At 41.4% G+C, this 25,033-nt stretch overlaps 1 protein-coding gene across 2 annotated transcripts in view; it reads left to right on the forward strand.

Moving 5' to 3' along the window:
* The window catches only part of xkr4 (XK related 4), a 35,556-nt gene that overhangs the window by 2,369 nt on the left and 8,154 nt on the right, over positions 1-25,033 (forward strand). For both annotated transcript variants that reach the window (XR_013291058.1, XM_077556479.1), the window contains exons 2-3: positions 18,223-18,422; positions 21,556-21,910. Coding sequence is in view for 1 of the 2 variants with exons in the window: in XM_077556479.1 (XP_077412605.1) it covers positions 18,223-18,422; positions 21,556-21,910 (555 nt within the window). In the remaining variant the exon portion in view is untranslated. The remainder of the gene's footprint in view (positions 1-18,222; positions 18,423-21,555; positions 21,911-25,033) is intronic.

Here is a 25,033-nt window from a genome sequence, read left to right on the forward strand (position 1 = left end):
CCCTCTGGTGTATTGCAAGAAAATGTCATGGCTCTCAATAGGGCATTAACAGTAAAAAACAGTGGCGTATACGGTAAAAGTGAAAAAAGGGAACTTTGAAGACACTGCGTTAGTTTTCATGGAAACTGCATATTGAGCAAAAGGATAAACATCCTATACATCCAAAAATGTAAATAATATCTTCAGAAAGCATGATACAAATCATGAAACTTTAGTTGAAACATGTCATGCAAAGACAATTTTGCATTAGAGAGTTGAAAATATTGCTTTCAAATATTTAACATTTGATTGCCAACAACTGTCAATAATTCAAATACTTATATCAGTCAAGTTTGAAAAGGGAATTGAGTGGGGCATATGCAAATCATCTATTGTTTAGAATTGACTGAAATCAGGCTCTCCTATATGGATTTTATGTCTGCATTTTCTCCCGATACTTGCATGTTTTCTCCAAGTACTCCAGCATACCTATTGGGTTTATTGAATACTCGAACCTGTCCACTGGTGTGAATGTGAGAGAGGGAAAGCTTGCGTTTTATTTTTATTCAAACGTTTTTTTTTTTTTTAAATGTTCTTATTGAACTGTATTAGATTAAGGGGCGGTATGGTCCAGAGGTCATGGGTTCATCCCTAAACTCTTAAATTTTTTATGTTCTAGTTTGCATGTTGTCCCTCCTTGTGTTGGTTCCCTCCAGGTGATGGTTGTTTGTCGATACGTGTGCTGCCATTGGCTGGCGAGCAGTCCACGGTGCACCCACCTCTCACCCAAAGTTGTCTGTGATGTACTGTAGAAAATGGATGGAAGTTCACTTTCTCCCCTGGGCGTTATTTTATTTTGAAATGGCTTGGCCAGAACCAACAAAAAGCCCAAAAATGGTCAAATAACGGCCAGGGGTTAGATACTGTGCACCGTATATTTCCGTGTTGCACGCCATACAGAGAACCGGATCACACACATAGGCATGCGAGGATAGATTCAAAGTGAAGCAGAGCTGCAAGAGTGCTGCACCGCTTGTGCTTCAGGGTGGGGACAGTGCCTTGCGCAAGGGCACCTCAGTAGCTAGCAAGCAGATAAGTGTATCTTCAACAACTTGGGACCATTTCTACATTTAGAACTATATACAATTATTGTAGTAGACTACAGTTTTGTTTTTTAACTTTAAAAAGTTTTGGCCAATTTTGTGTAATAATTACAATTTGAATTATTTATAATTGTAATATATTCACTGTAATATCATTTCCTATGTTTGCTTACTGCCAAATTATTTGCATTTTTTGTTGTAATGTATATATACTGTATATTAGGACCTGTGGATCAAATGTTGGATCGTTAGAGCCAAGTAAAAAGATCTCTGCCAAACATAGCTGGCAGTCTATAGCTATTAGGGGTGGGAATCTTTGAATGTCTCACGATTCGATTCGATTCGATTCGATTCTGATTTTTGGGTGCACGATTCGATTCAGAATCGATTTTCGATTGAGAACGATTTTGATTCAAAATGATTTGATTAACAATGATTTTTGCTTCAATTTACAGACGTTCAAAGAATCGTAATATCTACTCCAGTCTGACTCGCTAATGTTAATTAGTGCTCTACTCGCGGCACTTTTATCACTCAAAAGAACGTCTCCACGCTGCAAAAAAAATTGGAATAACTTGATTGTGACTTTTTCCTTCTACTCTCTAATGTGGCTACAACTTAACAGAGTATCAGACTCCGTGGAACCACACTGCCCCTAAGTGGCCAAATCATGTACAACATGAAGAGTGCTCCCAATAAAGGCACACGCTAACAAAGGGAAGACAGTGTGAAATAATTTAAATAAAATCGATTCTGGGACATTTAAAATAGATTCTGAATCGTACTAAATGAGAATCGATTTTTTTTGGGCACACCCCTAATAGCTATACTTTAATATACTGTACATTGGATGTAAGAAATACAAGGCATCATATTGGTAATCCATTTACCATTTTCTTATGATTAAGGTGATAATCAAATTGGTGAATATCTTATGAATAATGATTGAAGAAACCACTTGACATTTGTATTTTGCACACAAAAATCTGAAAGGAAAAAAAATACACTTGTATTCTGGATCATGAAAACATGGATTTGCTACAACAGTGTAGTTTTTACCATCATCATTTTTAAAGACAATGCTCAAGCTCGTGCTTCTTCTTGGATATCGCCTGTAATATGTGGTCGCAGTGTTCATGCCTAGAAGAAATAGACTTGCTGAAGCTTCTGTTAATGAGGTACAACCACTGGTTGACTAATTCTACTCCACGGTTTCACTCGTAACATTTGATTACAACATAACATTAGTCCATAAACTGTGCTGTAAAAAATACAATAAAATCTTTCAGCCATTATGTTTTTGCAACATAAGTGCAAAAAAAGTACATTTTCACACTTCAATACATGTTTCTTAATTATTAACGTATGTTCATATGTTCAAAGGTGTATAATTCTTTGAGGTGAGTTGTTCAATCAAAACGGCCAAATTTGAATATGTGAATATGACTTAATTTGCTACTGCTAAGTGTAAAAGTACTCTAGCCAGGCCCGGACTGGGAAGGCGGGACCAGCGGGATTTTTCCCGGTTGGCCGTTAGGGCGGGGTGCCGTTTATTTCGGGCCACAAGTTTGTTTCAAAAACAGCAATTAAAGTGCTTTTGGTAGAGATTTAGCCAGATAGAGTGACTAACTTAGAGTGGTCTGCATTTTCCTGCTTGGTCGGCCTGAATTATGGTCGCTATTTTGTGCAGAATGGATCGTACACATTTTTGAAGCAAGCGCCACGCTCTCTCTCGCTCCCTCGCCCGTGACGGCCTCCCCTCCCCCCACCCTAGCCAGGCTGTTGGCTGACACACAGCCAAACTAATTCAACAGTACACGGATTGTCCGGACTCTCAAAAGTAAAAAAAAAAAAAAAAAAAAAAAAAAAGTCAGATAGCAGAAAAGAGTGGGGCAGAAAAGTGTCTCGTGTTTCTGCCTACCAACACACCTGATACTAAAGATCGGGATTGTTATCAAGCATGCTGGTGAGCTGATTATATGAATCAAGTGTGCTAGTGGGCGGAGACATCTAAAACCTACAAGACTCGAGGACCGGAAGTAGTGAATCCTGCTATATAGGTTAATGCAGAGGTCAGCCGGAGTCCTGGAGGTTTTGCATGTTGCCCTTATCCAACACAGCTGATATATGATCAGCTCATCAGCAAGCTCTGCATAAGCCTGATAACGATCCTGTTGCGTAGACGAACGATTCGATGAACAAATCTTTTGAACGGTTCTTTTTAATGAACTGATTCTAAAGATTTAGTTCACTTAAAAGAACTGTCATGCCCATCACTACTTACGAGTACCCAATTCCTGATACCTGGTATCGGTATTTGCCCATTCCTAATTACAAGAATTATTACAATCATAAATGTAGATCCTGATTTCCCAGGTCACAAACACTGCTTGGGGTGACTCATGAAAAAATGACTGCCCTTAACTCTTTTACTGCCAAGGACGTTAAATGATGTTTAGTAAAAACCTACGGAGGGCCGCCAAGGACGTTTTTTTCTTTTTTTGGGGGGGGGGGGGGGGGAACTAGTGGAGGAAAGCCTTGGCCAGCTGTGGTGAAAGTTTCAAGCAGATCTAGTTAGCCTAATGACTATTTTTGGCCCCTAGATGGCAGCGATGACTCTCTTTTGACAAGATTGGGTAGGCGTCAGTAGAAGACGTGAGGCGGAGCTAGAGGAGACAATGGCTGGGGATGGGAAGCGAAAATGGCGACCGGTTGCAAGCAGCTCACGCTCGAGCATTTTTTTCAAAGACGAAAAGCATCGACCAGTGCTAAAGAGCACATTGATGACGACGATGATCATCATCGATGATGATGATGGTGACTCCGAGGTTGGAAGCGTTGACGCGGCAGTAGAAGACGTGAGGTGGAGCTAGATGGCTGAGGAAGCGAACAATGGCGACCGGTTGCAAGGAGCTCATCGACCAATGCTAAAGAGCACAGTGATGACGACGATGATGATGATGGCGGCTCCGAGGTTGACGCCGAAGTTGGAAGCGTTGGCGCGGCGGCTATGACCACGTCATAAAGCCTCACCGGCTAGCGATGCTAACACCGGAAAACGCGGAGCACAACCGAGCACTTCTGCACAGGCAGACGTTCAATCGGACGACGAAGAGTGCCCCGAGTCCAATGCATATTCATCGGAGGAATGGGTACAGTCTTCTTCTTGCTATTCCCCGGGAAAAAAGGCCGTCAAGAAAGTGTAACGTCTGCACGCGAAAGGGGCAATCGCAGTGAAACTAATCTGTTGTGCAAATCCTGCTCCGTCTCCTTGCACGCAGGGGAGTGTTACAAAAAGAAAAACTGTATTTGAAACATCCACATAATTGTAAGTAGTACCACAGTTGCACACATTTGTAAATAGTTTGCAAAATTGTTTTGTCAAATTGTTACACTGTTGAATGGAAATAAACGTATTTTGCAATCTAAAAACACTTTTTCATTGTTGGTGGTAGTGTTTTACAGAAGTAAAGCACTGTTTAGTGTTTGTGGCATCATTCATGGACAAAAAGAAGTGTAGAATTCACTAGAGTGCATGAAATAACATCGTTTCACAAAAAGCTCTTTTTCTCCGCTTTTTGTTTCAAAACAGAGCATTTCGGTGAAACTAACCATTTTCTATTGTTGATTACTGAAAAACGGAATAAGGTAGAAACAAACTTTTTTTCTGATGAAAGATGAGAGTTCAATCTTTCATTTGGTAGTATGTGTGTTTCCATAGTCCAAACACAACATTTTCTGTGGACCTTGAAAGATCAGTCAAAATGCTTAAATCGGCTGGCACTGGCGACATCCCGTTTCTGAAAACGTCTGGCAGTCAAAGAGTTAATAATATTAAATACATCTAATTGACTATTGGTATCTTGCACATGCACTATAAATAGCCGCAGTGCGGAGTACGACCCGTTTCGTGACGCCACGAGTTTCGATCGACACGTACTCGCCTTGCCACGGTTTCTGTGACGTCACTCAAGCACGGCGCCGCAACAATTAGAACGAGGAAAGAGAACAACTTTTTTTTTGTTTGTTTTTTTCTATTTAGTTGGCTTGGATGGATGGTTTGAGTGAGAGGAGACGGCGTCTGAATACTTTGAAAAGGCGAACAGTAGAGTGGAACGAAAATTGGCAAAGGATTATTAAGAGAATTGTTTTTGTGGAAGAGACTTCAGCCGAGAATGCATCATCGTCGCACATTAAGGTGAGATCATTTTTTTTATACGAAATCATTTTTAGCCAATCAGCACGAATGCTCGATCGGGCCGGCGGAGTACCTCCCCTCGAGTAGGACCTCCGCTCGTCCCAGTAAGTTCCTGTAAATGTGGCCCGGTTGGGAAGGCTCCTGCAGTGGAGACGCGGCTACTGTGTTGGATGCGTCAAATTAAACAAGGGATTTTATTTATTTTTTTGTAATGGTCTCACTGGAGCCAAGTTTCTATTGTGGTCACTTATTATTGATGACAGGCCGTCTTACTCCGAGTGTCTGTCCTGTTAAATAATTGAACGTCTGTTGTCTTGTAATTGGAGCCGACCGTACACTCGACTGACCTGGAAGCAGGCCACATGGCTGACGGTGTGAATACAAGCTTGTCTGTCTCTATATTGTGACTGACTGGCGACCAGTTCAGGGTGTGGAACGCCTTTTTTTTTTTTTTTTTGCTGATGTTATCCAGGTACAATTTGCCAAGCGTTCACCATCTCTCATGGACAATTTTGTGTAAGCAGAATAATATTTCATCCTCGCATACTATTGTGTTTGCACACAATTTATTACGCATTCATATTCTTGGCGCACGCCTTCCAAATTTACATTTTGCTGCTGCGTTTAACCGCCGTGAGTGTGCTGCCACAAAGAATTTAGGAGCATCTATTGCAATATCTTTATGGGCTGTAGTTAATGATGTAGTATGTATTTGATATATGCATAATGCATCAATGAACACATGAGTGCTCCGGGTACTAATGGGTTTGTTGAGCGAGCCCGCTTTGTTGCAACGCTAAGTTTGAGTTGTCATGGTGATTTAAGAAGAGGGGCGTGACTGCAGTTCAACAGCAGCTGTTCAACGCAGTCACGGTTAAGCATCTCCATCAGGAAACCCCGACTGCACTAAATATTTCACCGTGTGTGCGTGTGAAAGGTGTATGCACGTCTTGCATTATTCATATCCATCTTGCAGAGGTCCCTCTGACCACGAGACACTACAGGGCGGCTTACGTAACATATTCAACATTTTCTCTTTTTCAAAATTTAATGAAATTAGGTACTCGCTGTTTGTCATGACTTTCTAAATCATCCTCATTAGTCAGATGAAATATTGTATAGCACTGAATAAAATAAAAAAAATGATGGATGGAGGGGATAATTAGATGTCTTTAGAATACGCCTGGCTCTTCAGTTAGGTAAAGCTGAAATTATACATTGCTATTCTTTAATGACTGTTGACCATATGACGTGCCATTTGAGACGTGGATCTTATAATGAGAATGTGCTCTTTTACGATAACAACTTGTTACTGTTTGTAGTCCTTTTAGAAACACAAAACTTTGATCATAAAAGATACAACCACAACGTATACACTAGGGCCCAACCGATAAGGATTTTTGTATTTTTTGCAGATTTTTGGCAACAAAACATACTGATTACCGATTAATTGGCCGATTAATTCTCATTCTAAAATCTAATGAATAAAATAAATTTCCCTCTCCTAATGGATTTCAATGGCCGTCAATTATACACACATTTTTATTTAATTCTGACTGCTACCAAATAGATGAATGTGTCATATTAACATTTATGTTTGATTTATGTTACACTATGTTTTTATTCTTTTTTATTTTATTTTATTTTAACAAACTGTCACTTTAGGTTGTGTGTAGAACAGTGACATCCAGGTAAATTCCTTGCTAACCTAAGCACCGGTTGTAAAAAAAAAAAATACATAAAATAAAATAAAAATGCACATTTCATTATATATTCAGTAGGGGAGTCAAAATTAGTGGATTAATTTTGAGTTAATTTAAAGTTCCTTTACCGCCACAATTTTTTTTTTTAAATGTGCGATTAATGGCCGCTCCTTACTTGGAAAGCCTGTACTGGGGGGATTCCAGTCACAACGCAGCAAACATGTCCACGTCAAGACTTAGCAGTAATAAATTTCATAATAATGCATATTTTTGTGGAGACTGCGATCAAGTTGTATTTTACTATTTTTAAAATGTGCAGAAAAATGCACTGAGCTGTCACCAAGGTCTTACAAATGCAATTAATTATGCCATCTAGTGGCAGAAAAATGACCACAACACAAATCAATATCACACTATTTACAGTACAGTACTTTTTAATATATTTTAACAAAATTGTATACATTATTATTAAATTACTGTATCAATGACTAAAAGAAGCAGCCATATTTCTATTAGTTTAACATATTTTTTCACTTTTATGTTAACAACTTAGAAAAAAATATTATTGTACATTTAGAACAGATATAAAATCTGTGATCAATTGTGAGTTAACTATTAAAGCCATGCAATTAGACCCCTAATATTCAGTCGTTATACATAAAAAAATATGGTATAGATTTCTGTGTAGTAAATCGTGAGACCAGTGTCACGTGTGTACAACTGCTGTAAAAGGTTGGAGTACAAAAAAGTAAATAAATAAAAAAATCAGCAAACCGATGACCGATGTTTCAAGAGCCAAAATGAGCTGATGAAATCAGCTGCACTGATCATGTTGATGAAAAGTGCATTACAAATTTAACTTATTATTATTATTATTATTATTATTACTTTGCAGAGGCACGCACGGGCAAGCTCAAGCTCACCACAGCTGACCTAGCGTCTGACTGGTCACCCCTTAATCACAGCGTTGGCCACTGAGACCTTGATGATGAGTGATGTTACCAAGGGGCAGCTAATAAAGAAAAAGGAGGGCCTAACCACATAATGCTCGGTCGGGGTTGCCTCTAAGCAGAGTAGTGGTGGAGGAGGTGCATTTATTCATTTGAATGAATCCTAAATGATTCAACTGTTCAATAAACTGTCATTGATAAGAGCAGTGCCAGCTCGATTCGCGCTCATGCCACCATGTAAGGAGCAGGTTTGATTCACGAATTAGACTCAAATAGACTTCAAATATATTAAGATGCAGAATCATCTTTATTGACCAAGTGCAATATGTTAGAGTCATTAAGCAATATGAAGTGTCCCGTTGTGTGTTAATATTGATCAAAAACAAGTTTGCAAATGATGCAGAGCAATGATGCTAATGATGGCACGACAGAGATGTGTCACTGTGAAATATAACTCTCACATCAATTAGTTGGAAAATACATGTTTACGTAATATCTATGTCAAATCTCATACTCCAATAAATCTCTTTGATTTAGTAAGTTAGAGTGAAGTGCTTCAAATATATTTTTAATGTGAGTCTGACAGTTGGAGAAAGAGTGATCAGTCGACGATCGGCCCCTCCTGGGGATGACAACAGACTGTTTTTGTGACTAACTGATGGATTTGAACCATATTTGTGAAAGAAAATGATTTGTTTTTTCTTCTGCTTCCAATTCAGGTCTCTCGTGTTTTCAGTCAGTTAAATGAATCACAGCTCAAAATCATATTTCACTTCAGCTTTGCTGGAGAGATCATTGTGCAATCATCTTGCTAATGGCTAGTATTTGCAGCCTATTTATTAGGTCACAAACACGGATCATTATTGTTTTTCACCCGAAAATGGTTATACTTTCAAGTTACCTGGGTAAAAATATTTATATAATTTTTATGATTTGATTTTTGTTCTATTTCGTCCCTCCCGACCGCTAGGTGGCGATGCTGAAACAGTACGGATAATCTCCCACGCAAACGCGTCACTTGAGAAAGAATTCCAAAAAGATATGTCCGTTGTTCCGGCTGACAGTATAAAGGAGGAGCGTGGCCGGAAACGTGTCTCTTTGAACCTTCTCGCTCTGTCACTCGCGGCGGTGGTTACCGTTGTTCTTTGTCTCCGTATCCGTCACTGGTGGCCTGTGATCGTGTTGATCGGGGCAGCGGGGTTTCCCGCCCCCCTTGGCTGCGACAGCTCAGTGTATTTTTCATTTTTTAATTATATGTATAAACGTTGGAGCTCCCCTTCCATCTTTGCATGGTTCCGCTCCTCATCGCTGAGTGAGGCCTCAAGTTCGTGAGTACTTATGGTGGGAGTCAGTGACTGTTGACGTCCTGCTCCGTCTGTGGGTCGCCAGCCGCCTTGATGTTGGTTGATGGCTTCATGACGTCTACTACTTTATGACAACACAAACGTTCACTTACGTGTTGCCGTGAGCACTTGTGGAGTCATTTGTTCCGTTGGTGAAGAGGCCGGTTTTCCGCCGCCTCTCCCACACAAAGATAGCACCTGTTGACTTGCACACTCTCATTGTGCGTTGATTGGCTGCTTCTATGGACGACGACGCTCGATGTAAGTACTGTGGCAGCTCCTTCTGGCCCAAAGAGGGACGCACTGACTGCTGTCTTGACTGTAATGTAGTAGCGACTGCTGCTGCGACGGTCCACACTCCGGCTAACGCTACTCTTGTTGCACCTCAACAGGACGCAGCGACTGCCCAGTCGCGGTCAACGCACCCCCTCGTGGGGGGCAAGCAAAACGCAGGTCTGCTTCTCCTGCTGCCCATGATTATCGGATTAAGAAGAGTCGGGCTGACTCTCAGATGGCCTTACAGTTGAGCCACTTGCAGGCGTGTGTGACGGCAATACAGACTCAGTTGGGTAATCAAAATCCTAATGCTTCTCAGGCCTCATCAGTGGCGTTGCCCGATGCAGAGGTGGACATGCCAATTGCCCTCCCAAGCGGACGACGTCTCTGAGGATGACGTCTCCATACGGGATTTTGGGCCATATTCGGGAATGGACTCTGTGTCCACTGCCCCGTCTTCTCTGACCGTTTTTCAGCTGGAGCAGATTTGGTGCGTTCTGTTATGCTTAGCGCTTTGCAACGTTTAAAGTTGGACATGTCTGTTTTTTCTTACCAGACTGAGTGTGGCCTCTCTCTGATGGCCTACTCAACCGAGTCTTTTTGGATCCCAGAATCTCGTCTTTTTTTGTCAGACCTTCATTCCCGCTGGTACAACTCTAGTGTAACTCGTCATTAAAACTTACAACGCGACAACAGTGGTAGCACTTTTGGCCAACGCACAGGCGCATCTCCTACTGGCTCTCTCCGCAGCTTTGAGAGACAATGTAGTGGATGAGGCTACATCGTTCTGTAACATGGTACTGAGAAATGTATCCCTCCTTTCGAGGGAGCATGGCCGTAGTAGGTCTTTACTCATCCAGGCGCGCTGTCAGGTCTGGTTGGCTCAGTCTCCCTTGTGTGAGCCCTCCCGTCACCTCCCCGTGGTACCGGGTCATGTGTTTGATTCTGCAGCGACGGGCCGGCTGGAGCGCACAGTTGCGTGCTGATGACGCAAGTCGTAAATTCGCTCGCCTTGCCAGGCCACTATGCTCTGTCAAACTCTAGCGGAGCTGCTCTCCCGGCCGCCCCTCTGTCCCGTAATGTGCAGTCCTTTCGCTCCTACGGGGGGATACGGGCCTTGTCGTCCCTCGCAGGGACATGTCACCGACTTCCGTGACGTTCGTCCCTCTGGCCGAGGGCGGGGTGAGCCCCGAGCTTCACACACCACGTCCCATCCCTCCCGGACCCCTAAATCTAGGAGGGCCAGGGATTGAGCCCGATGGGCTGGCAGTCGGTTACTTTTCCTGTCGCCAGCTCCATTACTGGGCTGCCCTCGCTTCGGACCCATGGGTGCTGACAACCTTGTCTCATGGTTACAGGATTCAGTTCCAACGCCAGCCCCCTCTCTCCAGCCGGGTCAGAGAGACTCTCATCAGCGACCCGGAAATGGCGCTGGCTCTAGATCAAAAACTAGCGACTCTCCTCGCCAAGTCCTCTATCAAAGCAGTGGATTTCTTGGCTCATCCAAGGGGATTCTACTCCCCCTACTTCCTCATACCAAAAAAGACGGGCGGATTACGCCCTATCTTGGATCTGAGAGGTCTCAACCGTTACCTCAAGGCGTTGCCCTTCCGCATGCTGACTACGTCAGCCGTGTTGAGGACGATCGCCCGAGGGGAATGGTTCACGGCAATCGATTTGAAGAACGCTTACTTCCAAGTCCCTATTGCTCATCAGCACAGGAAATTTCTCCGCTTTGACTACAAGGGTCGCCACTGGCAGTTCAGAGTACTCCCATTTGGACTGTCACTCTCTGCTAGTGTTCACACGTGTAGTGAAGGCAGCACTTGCTCCCCTGAAATCGAGGGGCGTGAAGGTGCTCCCCTACTTGGACGACTGGCTGATATGCGCACCGTCCAGGGGCCATGCAATCCGAGACGCTTCTTCAGCCTGTATCACGACTTGGACTCAACTTGGAGAAGTCCTCTCTTGTTCCCGCTCAGTGGACTCTGTTCATCGGGGTGTCATCGGACACCGCCTCCATGACTGCTCGACCATCCCCACAGAAGGTCGACGATGTACTACGCCTTGTCTCTCTCTTCCGTGCCAATGGGTTGCTACCTTATGTCCTTTTTCTGTATCTGCTGGGCAAGTTAACATCCCTGACGGCACTTGTGCCGCTGGGCCTGCTATCACTACGTCCATTGCAACGGTGGCTGCTCCGCTTCCGGCTCAACCCGCTACTGGACCGTCGGAGGCGTCTCCGACAAGTCCCCAAGTCGGTTCATGCATGCTCTCGCACCTTGGGGTTGCCGGTCTGTTCAATCAGCGGGAGTCCCGTTGGGGGTGAAACCCAAACGTGATGAAGTTGTCACCGCCAATGCCAGCCTGAGTGGCTGGGGTGCTGTTTGGCAACACAGGGCGGCTAAAAGCTGGGGGTCTGCAGGGGACAGGTTGCAGCGCATCATTGTGCTGGAGCTGCGGGCGGTGCATCTGGCCCTCATCCATTTTCTACCCTTCGTGGCAGAGCGCCATGTTCTGGTACGTTCGGACAACACGTCCACTGTGTATCACATCAATCATCAGGGCTGGACGAGATGCACCCAGTTGTTACGAGCCTCACGAAGGCTTCCCAGATGGGCCGCCCCTCGTCTTGCCAGCCTGAGGGCCATGTTTCTCCTAGGCATTGTCAATCATTCGTCGGACTCCCTCTCCCGCCATCGTTCACCTCAGGGGATTGGCGTCTCCACCCGGAGGTGGTAAACGCCATTTAGAATTGCTTCGGAAAGGCAACGATAAATCTTTTTGCCTCAGAGGAGTCCACTCACTGTGGGAACGGAGCAGCCCACTTGGGCAGGATGCTCTGGCACAACCCTGGCCGAGGGGCCTTCTGTATGCCTTCCCACCTCTCCCCCTCGTTCATCTGACCCTTCAGAGGGTCCTTCTAGAGGGTCACCCATTATTGCTGGTGGCTCCTCTTTGGCCAGCCCAGACTTGGTTCCCTCTCCTACACGGTCTTTGCTCCTCCCAACCGTGGATCCTGCTCAGTCGGTTGGATCTGCTGTCCCAACAGCGGGGTCAGATTTGGCATCCCGATCCCCGCCGACTCCATCTGTGTGTCTGGCCGCTGAGGGGTCGAGACCCATTGCTGACTGAGTGCGCGTCTTCTCTTCAGCATACGATCCTTAATGCCAGAGCTCCTTCCACTCCTTCGCTGTATGCTAACAGGTGGAAGCTGTTCACGGAGTGGTGTGCAAATTGCGGGAGGGATCCCATGACGTGCCCTATTCGCACTGTGCTGGAATTCCTCCAATCTGTTTACGAAAAGGGGCGTTCCCCTTCTACGATCAAGGTCTACGTGGTGGCCATTTTGGCCCGCCATATTGCAGTGGATGGCAAGTCTGTGGATTGCCATAACCTAGTGGCCTCCTTCCACAGGGGTACCCTTCGCCTTCGTTCTAGGAACCTGCCTCGAATCCCCTCCTGGGACCTTCATCTGGTACTCGACGCATTGAGTAAGTCCCCTTTCGAACCGTTGGCCGAAGGGGAAATTCGCTGACTGTCTCACAAGACAGCGTTTCTCCTTGCGATAGCATCCGCTAAGCAGGTGGGGGCGCTCCACGCCTCTGTTAGCCCCCGAATGGTTTCGTTGGCACCCTGACGGGGCATAGGTCACGTTGTGGCCAAATGCTGAGTTTGTGCCAAAAGTTTTGTCTGACTCTCAAGCCAACCACCCTATTTGTCTGGCTCGTTTTGCTCCACCTTTGACGGATGGGGTTGACGCCTCGGGTTTTGTTGTCCTGTGAGGGCGCTACGCTCTTATTTGGATGCTTCGGCATGTTTCCGTGCATCCACCCAGCTTTTTGTGGCTTAAGACGGCCCGAATAAAGGGGCTGCTGTTTCCAAGCAACGCCTCTCACGTTGTATCGGGGAGGTGATTCAGCAGTCGTACCGGGTCTCTGGTCGTCCCCCTCCTCCTGGGTTGCGCAGTCACTCCACCAGGAGTGTGTCTACGTCATGGGCAGTTCTGAAAGGAGTTTGTGCGGCTGCTTCCTGGTCGTCTCCTTGCACGTTCTCCACATTCTACAGTTTGGATGTCACCTCTCCTCATCCACTGGATGTGGTTCAATGTCCGGCGGAGGCCCCTCTTTGAGGTACACTTTCCCGGGTCTTCGTGACATCGCTGGTAATCGGCGTTCCATGCTGTTTCAGCACAGCCACCTGGCGGTCGGGAGGGACGAAATAGAACGAAAGTTACGTATGTAACTATGGTTCTATGAGTCCCGAACGACCGCCAGCCTTACTTGTCACTCCGGACCCTCGTGTTGGTTCGGGCGAGAAGGTTCTGAGAGTTTCCGGCTACACTCCTCCTTTAATCATGAGGGTCACGTCAGCCGGAATAATGGACATATCCTTTATAAATTCTTTCTCGAGTGACGAGTGTACGTGGGGGATTTTCCGTACTGTTTCAGCACCGCCACCTGGCGGTCGTTTGGGACTCATAGAACCGTAGTTACATACATAGCTTTCATTCTATTAACTTGTTACTCCGTGTCATTGTTTGTTTCCATGTGTTATATTTCTCCCTTTAGATGTTGCTGTACTAGCAGGAATGATGTATTGAAAATACAACAATGGAACTGCTCCTACGCATCAGGAGGAGGAGCTCAATGAGGTGGCTTGGGTATCTGGTTAGCATGTCTCCTTGATGCTTTGATGATGATGGTGAGGTGTTTTTAGCACGTCCCATTCAGGAGGAGGTTGTGGGGAAGTCCCAGGGCATGCTGGAGAGGCCTCTTTGAGATCCCACAGGGAGATTTGGATGAAGTGGCTAGGGAAGTTTATTCTGGGCACAGGAACAGTTGGATGAGGTGGCTGGGGGAAGGTTATTCTGGACACTGGAGAAATTGGATGAAGTAGCCGGGGAAAGGTTATTCTGGGCACAGAAAAGGTTGGGATGAAGTGGCTGGGGAAAGCATATTCTGGGCACAGGTAGAGTTGGATGAAGTGGCTGGGGAAAGGTTATTCTGGGCATAGGAAAAGATGGATGAGGTGGCTGGGGGAAGTTTATTCTGGGCACAGGAAAAGTTGGATGAGGTTGCAGAGTTAAGGTTATTCTGGACACAGGAGAAGTTTGATGAAGTAGCTGGGGAAAGGTTATTCTGGGTACAGAAAAAGTCAGGATGAAGTGGCCGGGGAAAGCTTATTCTGGGCACAGGTAGAGTTGGATGAAGTGGCTGGGGAACGGTCAGTCTGGGCACCAGAAAAGTTGGATGAGGTGGCTGGGGAAAGCTTATTCTGGGCACAGGAAAAGTTGGAGGTGGCTGGGGAAAGCTTATTCTGGACACAGGAGAAATTGGATAAGGTGGCTGGGGAAAGGTTATTCTGGGCACAGAAAAAGTCAGGATGAAGTGGCTGGTGAAAGCTTATTCTGGGCACAGGTAGTGTTGGATATAATGGCTGGGGAAATGTTATTCTGGGCACAGGAAAAGATGGATGAGGTGGCTGGGGAAGCTTATTCTGGACACAGGAAATGTTGGATGGGGTGGCTGGAGAAAGCTTATTCTGGACACAAGAGAAGTTGGATGAAATGGCTGGGTTAAGGTTATTCTGTGCTTCTCTGCAACACGACCACAGATTAGCAGAAGAAAATGATTGGTAAGCAAGCACATGTTCAATAAAAGATAAAGTCAGTGTATACAATCAAGAAAAGACCACTTTATATTTGTGACCTATGACCCCACGTGTGTAGTTTATAGTTTGTAATCCATTTACAAAGCATCTAGCAATTACTGAGCCATTATGCAACTTTCTGTGCAGACTGGCTTGTTTTTTTGGCCTGCATATTAAAACCTCAGGCCACCCGAGGACCTCTCTGACCTACTTTTGCACCTTTTCTATTCTAGAGTGGACAGTGACAAGAATAAGAAAGAAGGGAGATAGAGAAGGCATCAATTTATTAAAAAAATGATATCCGACCGCATTTTTATGATGTTAAGTCATGGAAAGCATTTTAGAAATGCATCAAATGTTCCTTTCGATGGTTCATCTTGTGCTTGCTTACAGACCGGCTTCATGCTCAGACATGATGAAATGACCCAAATACAAAATTTATTGATTTGGGATTCATGTTCAAATTGCAGTACTGTAATGCTGAATAAATGACAGCTGCTACTTGAGGGAGTCAATGCTATATGAATAAAGAGGTGTTGCTATGGTAACAGTGGCTGTCCTGATGCTGTTGGCCTAGTGCGAGGCTGAAATGAAAATGAGACGTCACTTTCCTTTTCACTGGATGTGACAAGCAGTCAGAACTGGGACACCTTCGGTTACGCTGTGAATGTTGCTGGAGTGGCAGGTCGGCAAGTCAGCTCAGTCTGCAGACACAAACACACAATGAGACGACTGGGAGCAGCGAACATGCTGCAGCTTTGATACCCTCTCGGCAGATTACATTTTCCAAATATTTATTGACAATGGAACTTCATTTCATGGCCCATTAGCTGAGTGCTAAATGACTGAATATATTGGCGATAAGAGAGCATGAATGGAAGGATATGTGTATGTGTATGAGAAAGAAGCAGAGGACGAGACGGAGAATGCAGGCCACAAATCTCTAAAATAGACAACATGAAACTAACTTGAAAGATGACTTTAAATTATTTTCCCTTCATTCTATCAAGCAGTGTGTATGAACGAAATTGTACTTTTACAATTATCAATGGTACCTGATTCCCTGAAAAAAGGTTTAAGCCCATTAAGTATCAAAATGATGACATAGCCTGGACATTTTTGTCAAATCCAGTCATTGCTGTGACGACGTGTTGCGTGGCTTAAATCGGCACTGTCCATTTTGGACTTGTCTATTGTTCTAAAAAATGCCCTATGGCCTTGTCAAGTATTACCATAATTTACATGGCACTTCTACCCATCTCAGGTTTCATATTTTTCTTTCGAGAGAGGAAAAAAAAGATATTCACTGCGGAAGTGAAATGTGTGCAAACGGTCCATTGTTGTGGCATATAAAACCATGATGGATTTTCACCAATATTTATAGTAATAGTCTGAAAATATTAAAATCACAATGTTTTGGCTTATATTAACGTCTGAAGCGTTGCCACATTCATTTACATATGTATAATATCGCTTCTGATGTTAATATCATGCAAATTGATATTGATAATGAGTTTGGTTCTAATATTTTCAGACTATACTGTAAAAAAACATGTTAAAAAAACAGTGAAATAACAGAAACTTATTCTTACTTACTTCTCATAAAATACATCTGTACCCCCCCCCCCCCCCATAATTAAACTACAGTTTGTAGTTGTAATTCCAACAAGATTTTGCCTTATTTTCAGTTTGCTTTTAATGTTTAGTTAGAAACAATTTCACATTTTAGAACAATTAAATTACCTAGAAATATAATAGGTAAACATTGTATTACCAGTAAAAGTACAGAAATGGGCTCTTATTAGTTGTTTAATGGAAAGAGTTTGTAATAATTTGTGTTTGATGTAATCTGACACCAAAAATAATGTGATTTATCTATCAAAACATGTCAAAAAACTGTCGAAAAATTAGATATTGGGTTTAAAATTGCGACAGTTTATTGTTATGATAATTCATTTATATAACATCTTTCAGTTCACTTTCAGGAGTTCAGTATCATGCTCAAGTATACTTCAACATGTTCACCAAGGGGATCAAACCCACAACCTTAGGGATACTAAACAACCACCGATCCACACCACCACTGTTTTTTTTAATTTATTTTTTATTTTAGCAATTTTAGATCACATGAAATGTATACTTAGTGCTGGCTGCAAAGCAGAGGCAGCATCCCTCGGTCAAGTCCAATTCTTTGCTTTGCATACTATTCACACTCTCTCAAGCTTTCCCCTTTCCCTATGTCTCCTCATTAGATCTCATTTCAAAATAAATGGTAATACAATGTCAATGAATGTTACCATCTAGGACATTACAGTAATTGTAGTTATTTTCAATTTTTAAAAAATTTAAAAAAAAATACTATTTAATTTCTCAGTAATTTTAATATTTTTCTCATTTTTTAAAGTTGCATTTGACAGTTAATTCCCTTAAATAACAGACAAATATTTATGTAATTATGATTTTTTTTGGGGGGGGGGGGTAAAAGAACATAAATATTGTGTGTTTTCACAGTTACAGTGATTTCATGTTATTTTGCATTCAGTCTATTTTTTACAATAAAATGATGCTTTAAAAATAGAGGAAAAATCTGTCAAATAAAACATCGAAATTCTGTTATTTAAGCCTTTTTTTTTTACAGTGTACAATTAGCACTTCTACACGTGTACTCACAAATGTTGGTGACAATCACGTATTTTTTCCGGACAGTGATGTAAGGTTTTGTGTCTACGAGGCGAGAGCCAACATCACAAGAGGAATTAAGCAAAAAAATATCATGAGTTCCCATACCCAAAGCTTGACCGCGATATCGACTTTCTACCAGTATAGGAAGCTAATAGTCCGTGAGATGTTTGACCTGATTTTGTAGCCGACTTATCCAGTTATATTATGTTTTCAAGCCCAACAGAGTAGTTAACAACCAGCAAGTCATAAATACAAAAGAAAAAAAATCAGCATTTGAAGGACTATTTCCAGGGCGTGTATACTATTATTCTCAATTAATTATGGTTGTTCTTACAGGTACCTCCATACCATTTATCTGGGCATTCGGAGTCGTCAGAGTGCTGAGACAGACCGGTGGCGTTACCACTGGAGGATGATCTACGAATTTGCAGATGTGAGCATGCTGCATCTGCTGGCCACCTTTCTCGAGAGCGCTCCTCAGTTGGTGCTGCAATTGTGCATCATCATACAGACGCACAAACTGCAGCCTGTGCAAGGTCAGCTTCGCGTTGCATCGTCTAAGTTTACTGCTTGTACAGTGGTTTGCCATATGTGTGTTCGGGGGTGGGGCAGAAGGAACGGGAAGTCGATTGTCTTCAACTTATTGATCAAATTTAAAATAGAAATAATATTATTATTATTGTTAATGTCTGACTTGGTTTTGGTATTGCACAGTTGAAAATTGTATCCAATTAAGGTTAAGGAAAGGCGACATAAAAGTTAGGAGATTTGACTTTCAAGGTGCAGCTTAATGAAGCCTTAACCATGTGTTTGCCCCCTGGTGGTTGGATGCCGATTGGCTGGGAAAGTGCTTGATTAGATATGCGGAGCCTGCATTTTAACTGTAAATATTGCAGTGGCAGCCAAAATGGTGATCGCAATTAAAAGTTGATTAATTGTGCAGCCCTAGATCACACTTTGATTAATATTTTTATTTTAAAGATCTGGCAAAGACTGCGAAAAATACTTTAAAAAGCATGAGTGAACCATCAATTGCTGCCAACAAGATAAATACCCAACAGCCCAAAAGAGTGGCCTAGTGGTTAGGATTTGGTCCTCTGACCACCGTGGCTTTGGTTTGGTTCCTGGTCAGGGAAACCAATCTTTTTTATCATATTTCATGCCATACCAAGTGGAAATGAAAAGTGTTTTTATGCCAATGCAATTCATTGAATCCTTAAACTTATGTTTATTTTTTCAATAGGTTGTCTTCAACTGTATCCTATATTGATTGTCATGTACCATATTAATCAAAATCTACTACACTACCAACATTTTGCTTCACTATTATCTCAAGAATTATTACCATGTATAATGATCTAAATAATCCAGATGCAAAAAAGTGGACTGCTTGATTCACTTTAAGTACTGTAAAATTGCAAATGGTGCAAAATTGTCACTTTATTGGTTTCATTTGTTTCTCCACTCACACATCCATTTTATATATTGCTTGTTTTCATTATGCTTGTCATTGGGTGCAAGTCAGTCACAGTATAGACAACCATTGGCTTACACTTGGAGCGGACTTGGAATTTTCAATGAATTAATAAAAAGAAAAAATTATATATACAATATATCGTCGCTGCTATGTGAAAAACACTTATGTTCATTTTTGTGTGTTTCTTTTCGTTTTTTGTGCATTTTTATGTTTTGGGGATAAAACTGAATGCAGGCATCCCAAAAATGTTCAATTTATATCTTTTAAAAAAAAGTTTTTTTTTTTTACCTTTTTATGTTTTGAGGATGAAACTGAATGTAGATATCCCCAAAATTGTCAATTTTTGTCTTCTTTTTTTTACATTTTTATGTTTAGCGATAAAACTGAAGGCAGGAATCACAATAACGTAAAAATATAAATATTGAAATAAAATGGACATAAGTGTTTGTCACATAGCAGCGATGATATGCAATACATGCACAAAACTGTGTGCAGCCTCCTACTATCAAAGGCAGGGCACACAATTAGGAACCAACAGGACAATTATTTCTAAGCAGACAAAAGGGGAAGCCGCAAAACAGACACCAGAACCCAGTTGGAAGGAGGAAAAGTACAATGATTGTAATAAGGATACAATGATTTGTGGCAATTCATTATGTTTTCATGAAAAAAAAGAATCTTTCTGGCCGGCTTAGTTAACCAAGCAGAAAGTCTGACTCTCAGGCCAGCAATCATTCAAAGAGCTTTTGCTAATACATACATCTTGGTTTTAATCCCAGATATGTGCCTTGTTGGAAGTAAGACACACAATGTTTAAATCTTGTTAAAAGCTGTATTGTGAGCACAAAAAACAACTAAATGCCACCAGTAGATCAAAATAAGGTTCTTATTGTCATTCATCCCTTGAGGGGCCTCTTATTCAGAGCTTAATACGGGTATGACTGATAGGAAAATACTTCTTTAGCTGCTTTTCCAACAACAAGCTCAGGATGTTTGAGTTCTGGGTAAAGGGAGTTCTTGGTTGTAAAAGTTATGCAGGGAATTTATCATTTGTGTTTCCACAGCGTCTTAGAGTTCTCGGTAATTAATTTAAATGAGTTTGATGATCCCAGCCGATGTAAAAACAACACCCCCAAACCCACCCTTGGTCAGTGCATGTGGAGGATCAAAACTGCTAAAATTCAAAATAAATAAATGACCAAATAAATAAACAAATGACTAAAAGTGAAAATAAAAAACGGATACAAAAAATATAATTCACAAATGTAATCCCCAAAAAATAATGAAGTAAAAATAAAAAATGAGATTCAAAAATTTTTAATAGTCGAAATAAATACAAAAATAAATATATAAATAGACTTAAATATCAATCAATAAATAAAATGCTCTCACATTTATTTATTTCATTTATTTATTTCATGCTGCAGAAATAATTTTAATTTAATTCATGAATTGTACATTTTATATCCGTTTTTATTTTCACTTTTAGTTGTTTATTTATTTATTTAGTCATTTAGTTTTAATTTTGGCAGTTTTGGTCCTCCATAAGTGCAGCCCGCCCCCTCAAAGTCCCAGCCTGGCTCAGCAAGACCCTGCTGCTGTACTCGAATGCCCCCTGGGGAATTTAACTCATTCACTGCCATTGATGGTTATAGACAACAAAAATTAATTTTAACTATTTATATTAATTTAACATGTTTTTACTATTGAAGTCATGCAATTAATTACAATTAAAAATGTTAATTGCCTGACGCGATACAAAAAAAAAAAAGATTATTAAAAATTAGGGGCGTCATGGAACTGAATTTTTTTATTGTAATTAATCACATGACTTCACTAGTTAAGTCACGATTAATCGCAAATTTTGTATCTGTTCTAAATGTACAATTTTTTTAAAAAAAATCTAGGTTTTCATACTTTTGTTAACAAAAGTGGGGGAAAAAAATGTAACTAATAGAACTAGTTAAAATAATTTGTTGACGTCTATAGCCGTCAATGGCAGTAAATGAGTTAAAATTGTTGTTGTTGGAAAAATGCGTAAACTGAACTTTACCAAGGTAAATTGAAAAGTTCCGGCGGTGGAAAAGCCCCTATTATTTGTGATACAAGGAAAGAGTTGAGCCCCAAGTGTTTGTGCTAAGCACAGGCAAACAAATCAATCCGCACTGAAGTGACATCTGTTTGTGTGTCAGGTATGACCGCGGCAGCCTCCCTGGTCTCCCTGGCCTGGGCCCTGGCCTCCTATCAGAAGGCGCTGCGAGAGTCTCGGGATGACAAGAAGCCCATCACCTACCTGGCCGTGGTCATTCAGTTCTGCTGGCACTTCTTCACCATCGCGGCGAGGGTCATCACCTTTGCCCTCTTTGCGTCCGTGTTCCAACTCTACTTCGGCATCTTCATCGTGCTGCACTGGTGCATCATGACCTTCTGGATTGTCCACTGTGAGACGGACTTCTGCATCAGCAAGTGGGAAGAAATTGTGTTTGACATGGTGGTGGGCATTATCTACATCTTCTCCTGGTTCAATGTCAAGGAGGGACGGACAAGGTGAGAAGGATGCTAATTCAGATTCTCAAAAAGTCTCAAAGTTAGCTCTAATAATGATAGTAATAGTATAAACAAAATATCTTTAAAACTATTCTTTGTAGCTAAAATTCTGGAAGGTAAAGCATAGTGAGTTCATTCGGTGGTTTGCCTCAATGACGACTAAGTACAGTGTCATCCAAATACAAACACATGCAAATGCATAGTTAGGGTTAGTTTTGTTGCGATCATCACAATGAGAGCACAAAGTGCAAGTGTGTGCTGTGAGTGACTGACAGCCAGGTTTACCCCAACACTGAGCTAAATGGAAGGCTCGATGGATTCATCGATATTTGACTACGCCCATGAGAGAAGTTAGCAGCTATAGTCACAATTATACCCCAAAAAGTAGGAGCAGAAGTGTTGATGTTGGGCCGTGGCAAGTTATAAAGTATGATGAATATCGCCCAATTTGTCACAGCAAAAGGAATATATAACCATTTAAAGTTGTAATTTCCAAAATGATCATGTTAAGTTGACAACTCTTAAATATTTTATGGATTTTTTTGCTTGTTTCACCCCTTTGACAAGGATTTTCCATAGATAAGGGATTTACAAAATAACAACTACATAGTGTTTTCCATTACCTTTGATGGGACATTCGCCCCTGCTAGCTCATTCACTGCCATTGACGACTATAGACGTCAAAAATTCATTTGAACTATTTCTATTAGTTTAACATTTTTTTTCCACTTTTGCTAACAAGAGTTTGTAAACCTAGAAAAAAATATTGTACATTTAGAACAGATATCAAATGTGTGATTAATCATTAGTTAACAAGTGATGTTGTGATTAATTACAATTAAAAATCTTAATCGCCTGACGGGCCTAATTTAAAAAAAAATACTTAAAAATAAGGGCCGTTCAATCGTGAATAATCGCATGATAATTTTATATCTGTTATAAATGTACAATAAAAAAATCTAGGTTTTCCTAAAAAAATTTTAATGAAATGAAAAAAATGTTAAACTAGAATATATAGAAATAGTTCACATGAATTTTTTTACATCTATCGTCGTCAATGGCAGTGAATGAGTTAACATGGCCACCACATATGCACATTCACTGCTTTTGATTGGAAAGTCACTCCTGCCAACGGAAACGTCTGGCCAGTCTTTTTCTGTCGATGGTGCCGCAGCGCGCAAACTTTGAAAGGTATGTACAAAGGAAAGTTGTGAACGGACTGGACAGACATTCCAGGATCCTTTAAATTGATGTGTAGATTAAAATGTTTGACTGGAATCGCTGGACCAGTGGATCATTTTATGTCAAATAAGTTACTAATAGGTAAACCAGGCAACTATATTTTGATTTCCATAAGAGAGGACAGTGAATTCTGTAGAATAAATTTTACTCTATTTAGAGTGGTACCAAATAGACTCAAGTTTAGAGTAAAATTTACACCTGGAAGAGAGTTGTTAAAAGTCACTCAAGGATTGAGGAACGAACTCACGACCTTCAGCTTGTGAGACACACTACCTTCCTACTGTTTGCTTATATCCAAGAGGAGACCAAACACATTGTTTTTGTTTGTTTGGAGTTAGTAGGAAGATTCCAGCTGACACGAGCGATTTACTAACACACAGCAGGAGCTACATGGCAGGGAGTAGATTGGCTGTCTCCCAACATGAAGTTATTGGTTTGTTCCTCAACACTTGAGTATTTTACTCTCTTTCAAGTTTAAATTTCACTCTATTTAGAGAGGAACCAAATAGACTCAGTTTAGAGTAAAATTTACTCTACATAATTTACTGTGACTTTTCATGCAGCCAACCTCCCTTGACTTTTTTTTTGTTTGTTTTGTTTTTTGGAGGGGGGGGGGGGGGCGTCGAAACCAAGCTGTGACCACATCACCAGTTCAAGAGCGCATAATGCTACCATTGAGCTAAAGTTCTGGGCTACCGCCATTGCTCAACAGCACATTTGAACACTTAGGAAGGGAAGTACATAAAAAGCTGACCTACTTTTTTCTTTTAATTATATCACAATATATGTAATACACACAGAAACACGAATTTCTCCCACACTACATCTCTCGCGATCAACTTGGGAGCAGTCCGTGGTCACGGTGACAACACTTTGCACTCTGCTTCCCATTTGTCGCGCAACGCGTCAGTAAAATTCAACAAATGGTGATTGGTGGTTTAAAAAACAATGAAACCCGGACATTCTCATGAATTTCTAAAATTAGTCCTTTCACGGATAGTGGTTACTACAGTGGACAGTTATTAAAATGTTGTTTTCTCTTGTATAAATGTATCTTTTTGCCACAGTTGCCCATTAGCCACTCAAGTGGACACTAGCGTAGTCTTCTTGACATACACTGCCATCCAGTGGTCAACGTTTGTAAATGCAAAAATAAAAAGACCAACAACAAGATGGCCGACAGTTCAGATGTGACGTGAAGGAAGGAATAAGTGTCTATTCCTTCGATTCCAGGAGGCCATTGCAAGTAAAAAATAAAATAAAATTATTGGGACAGCAAGCAACAACTAAGGAGTACTATAATTGTTTTAATATCCAAGTATTGATTTTGTAATTTGAGGAAATGGTGATTGATCACGAGTCCACTATATTGGACTTTGGACATCATTAGCATATTGTGACTACAACTACAAATACTTCATCTGCAGTAAAATATATATATGGGGTTAGGGTTAGGGTTAGGGTTAGGGTTAGTATATTATTTATATAATTTTTTTTAAATTATTTTTGTTGTATTATTATTTTCTCTAAATAATATTTTTATTATAGCATATTTTAGTCCTCATATGAGAGTAAGGATCCTGGTCTTTATGTTTTGTATTAGTCAGGTGCAGAACATGCTAACACAACCTACAGGATTTTCGAGTGGGGCAGTGATGATGAATGGTTGCCAGAAAAAAGAAAATTACTATCTGTATGTCATAAAAAAGTTTTTTTTCTTTGGGTAAATGTTTTTGCAATAGATGTAGTCGTTTTGAAATAAGTTAAAATATGTGAACATAATGATGAAAATCCAAAAGACATTTTCTATTGTGTACATTATTTATTTATTTTTTTCTTAGAAACATATTTCATCAGTTGCTCAAATGCACGTTATTCACC

Source organism: Vanacampus margaritifer, chromosome 2, assembly GCF_051991255.1.
Source record: "Vanacampus margaritifer isolate UIUO_Vmar chromosome 2, RoL_Vmar_1.0, whole genome shotgun sequence".
Lineage (NCBI taxonomy): Eukaryota > Metazoa > Chordata > Actinopteri > Syngnathiformes > Syngnathidae > Vanacampus > Vanacampus margaritifer.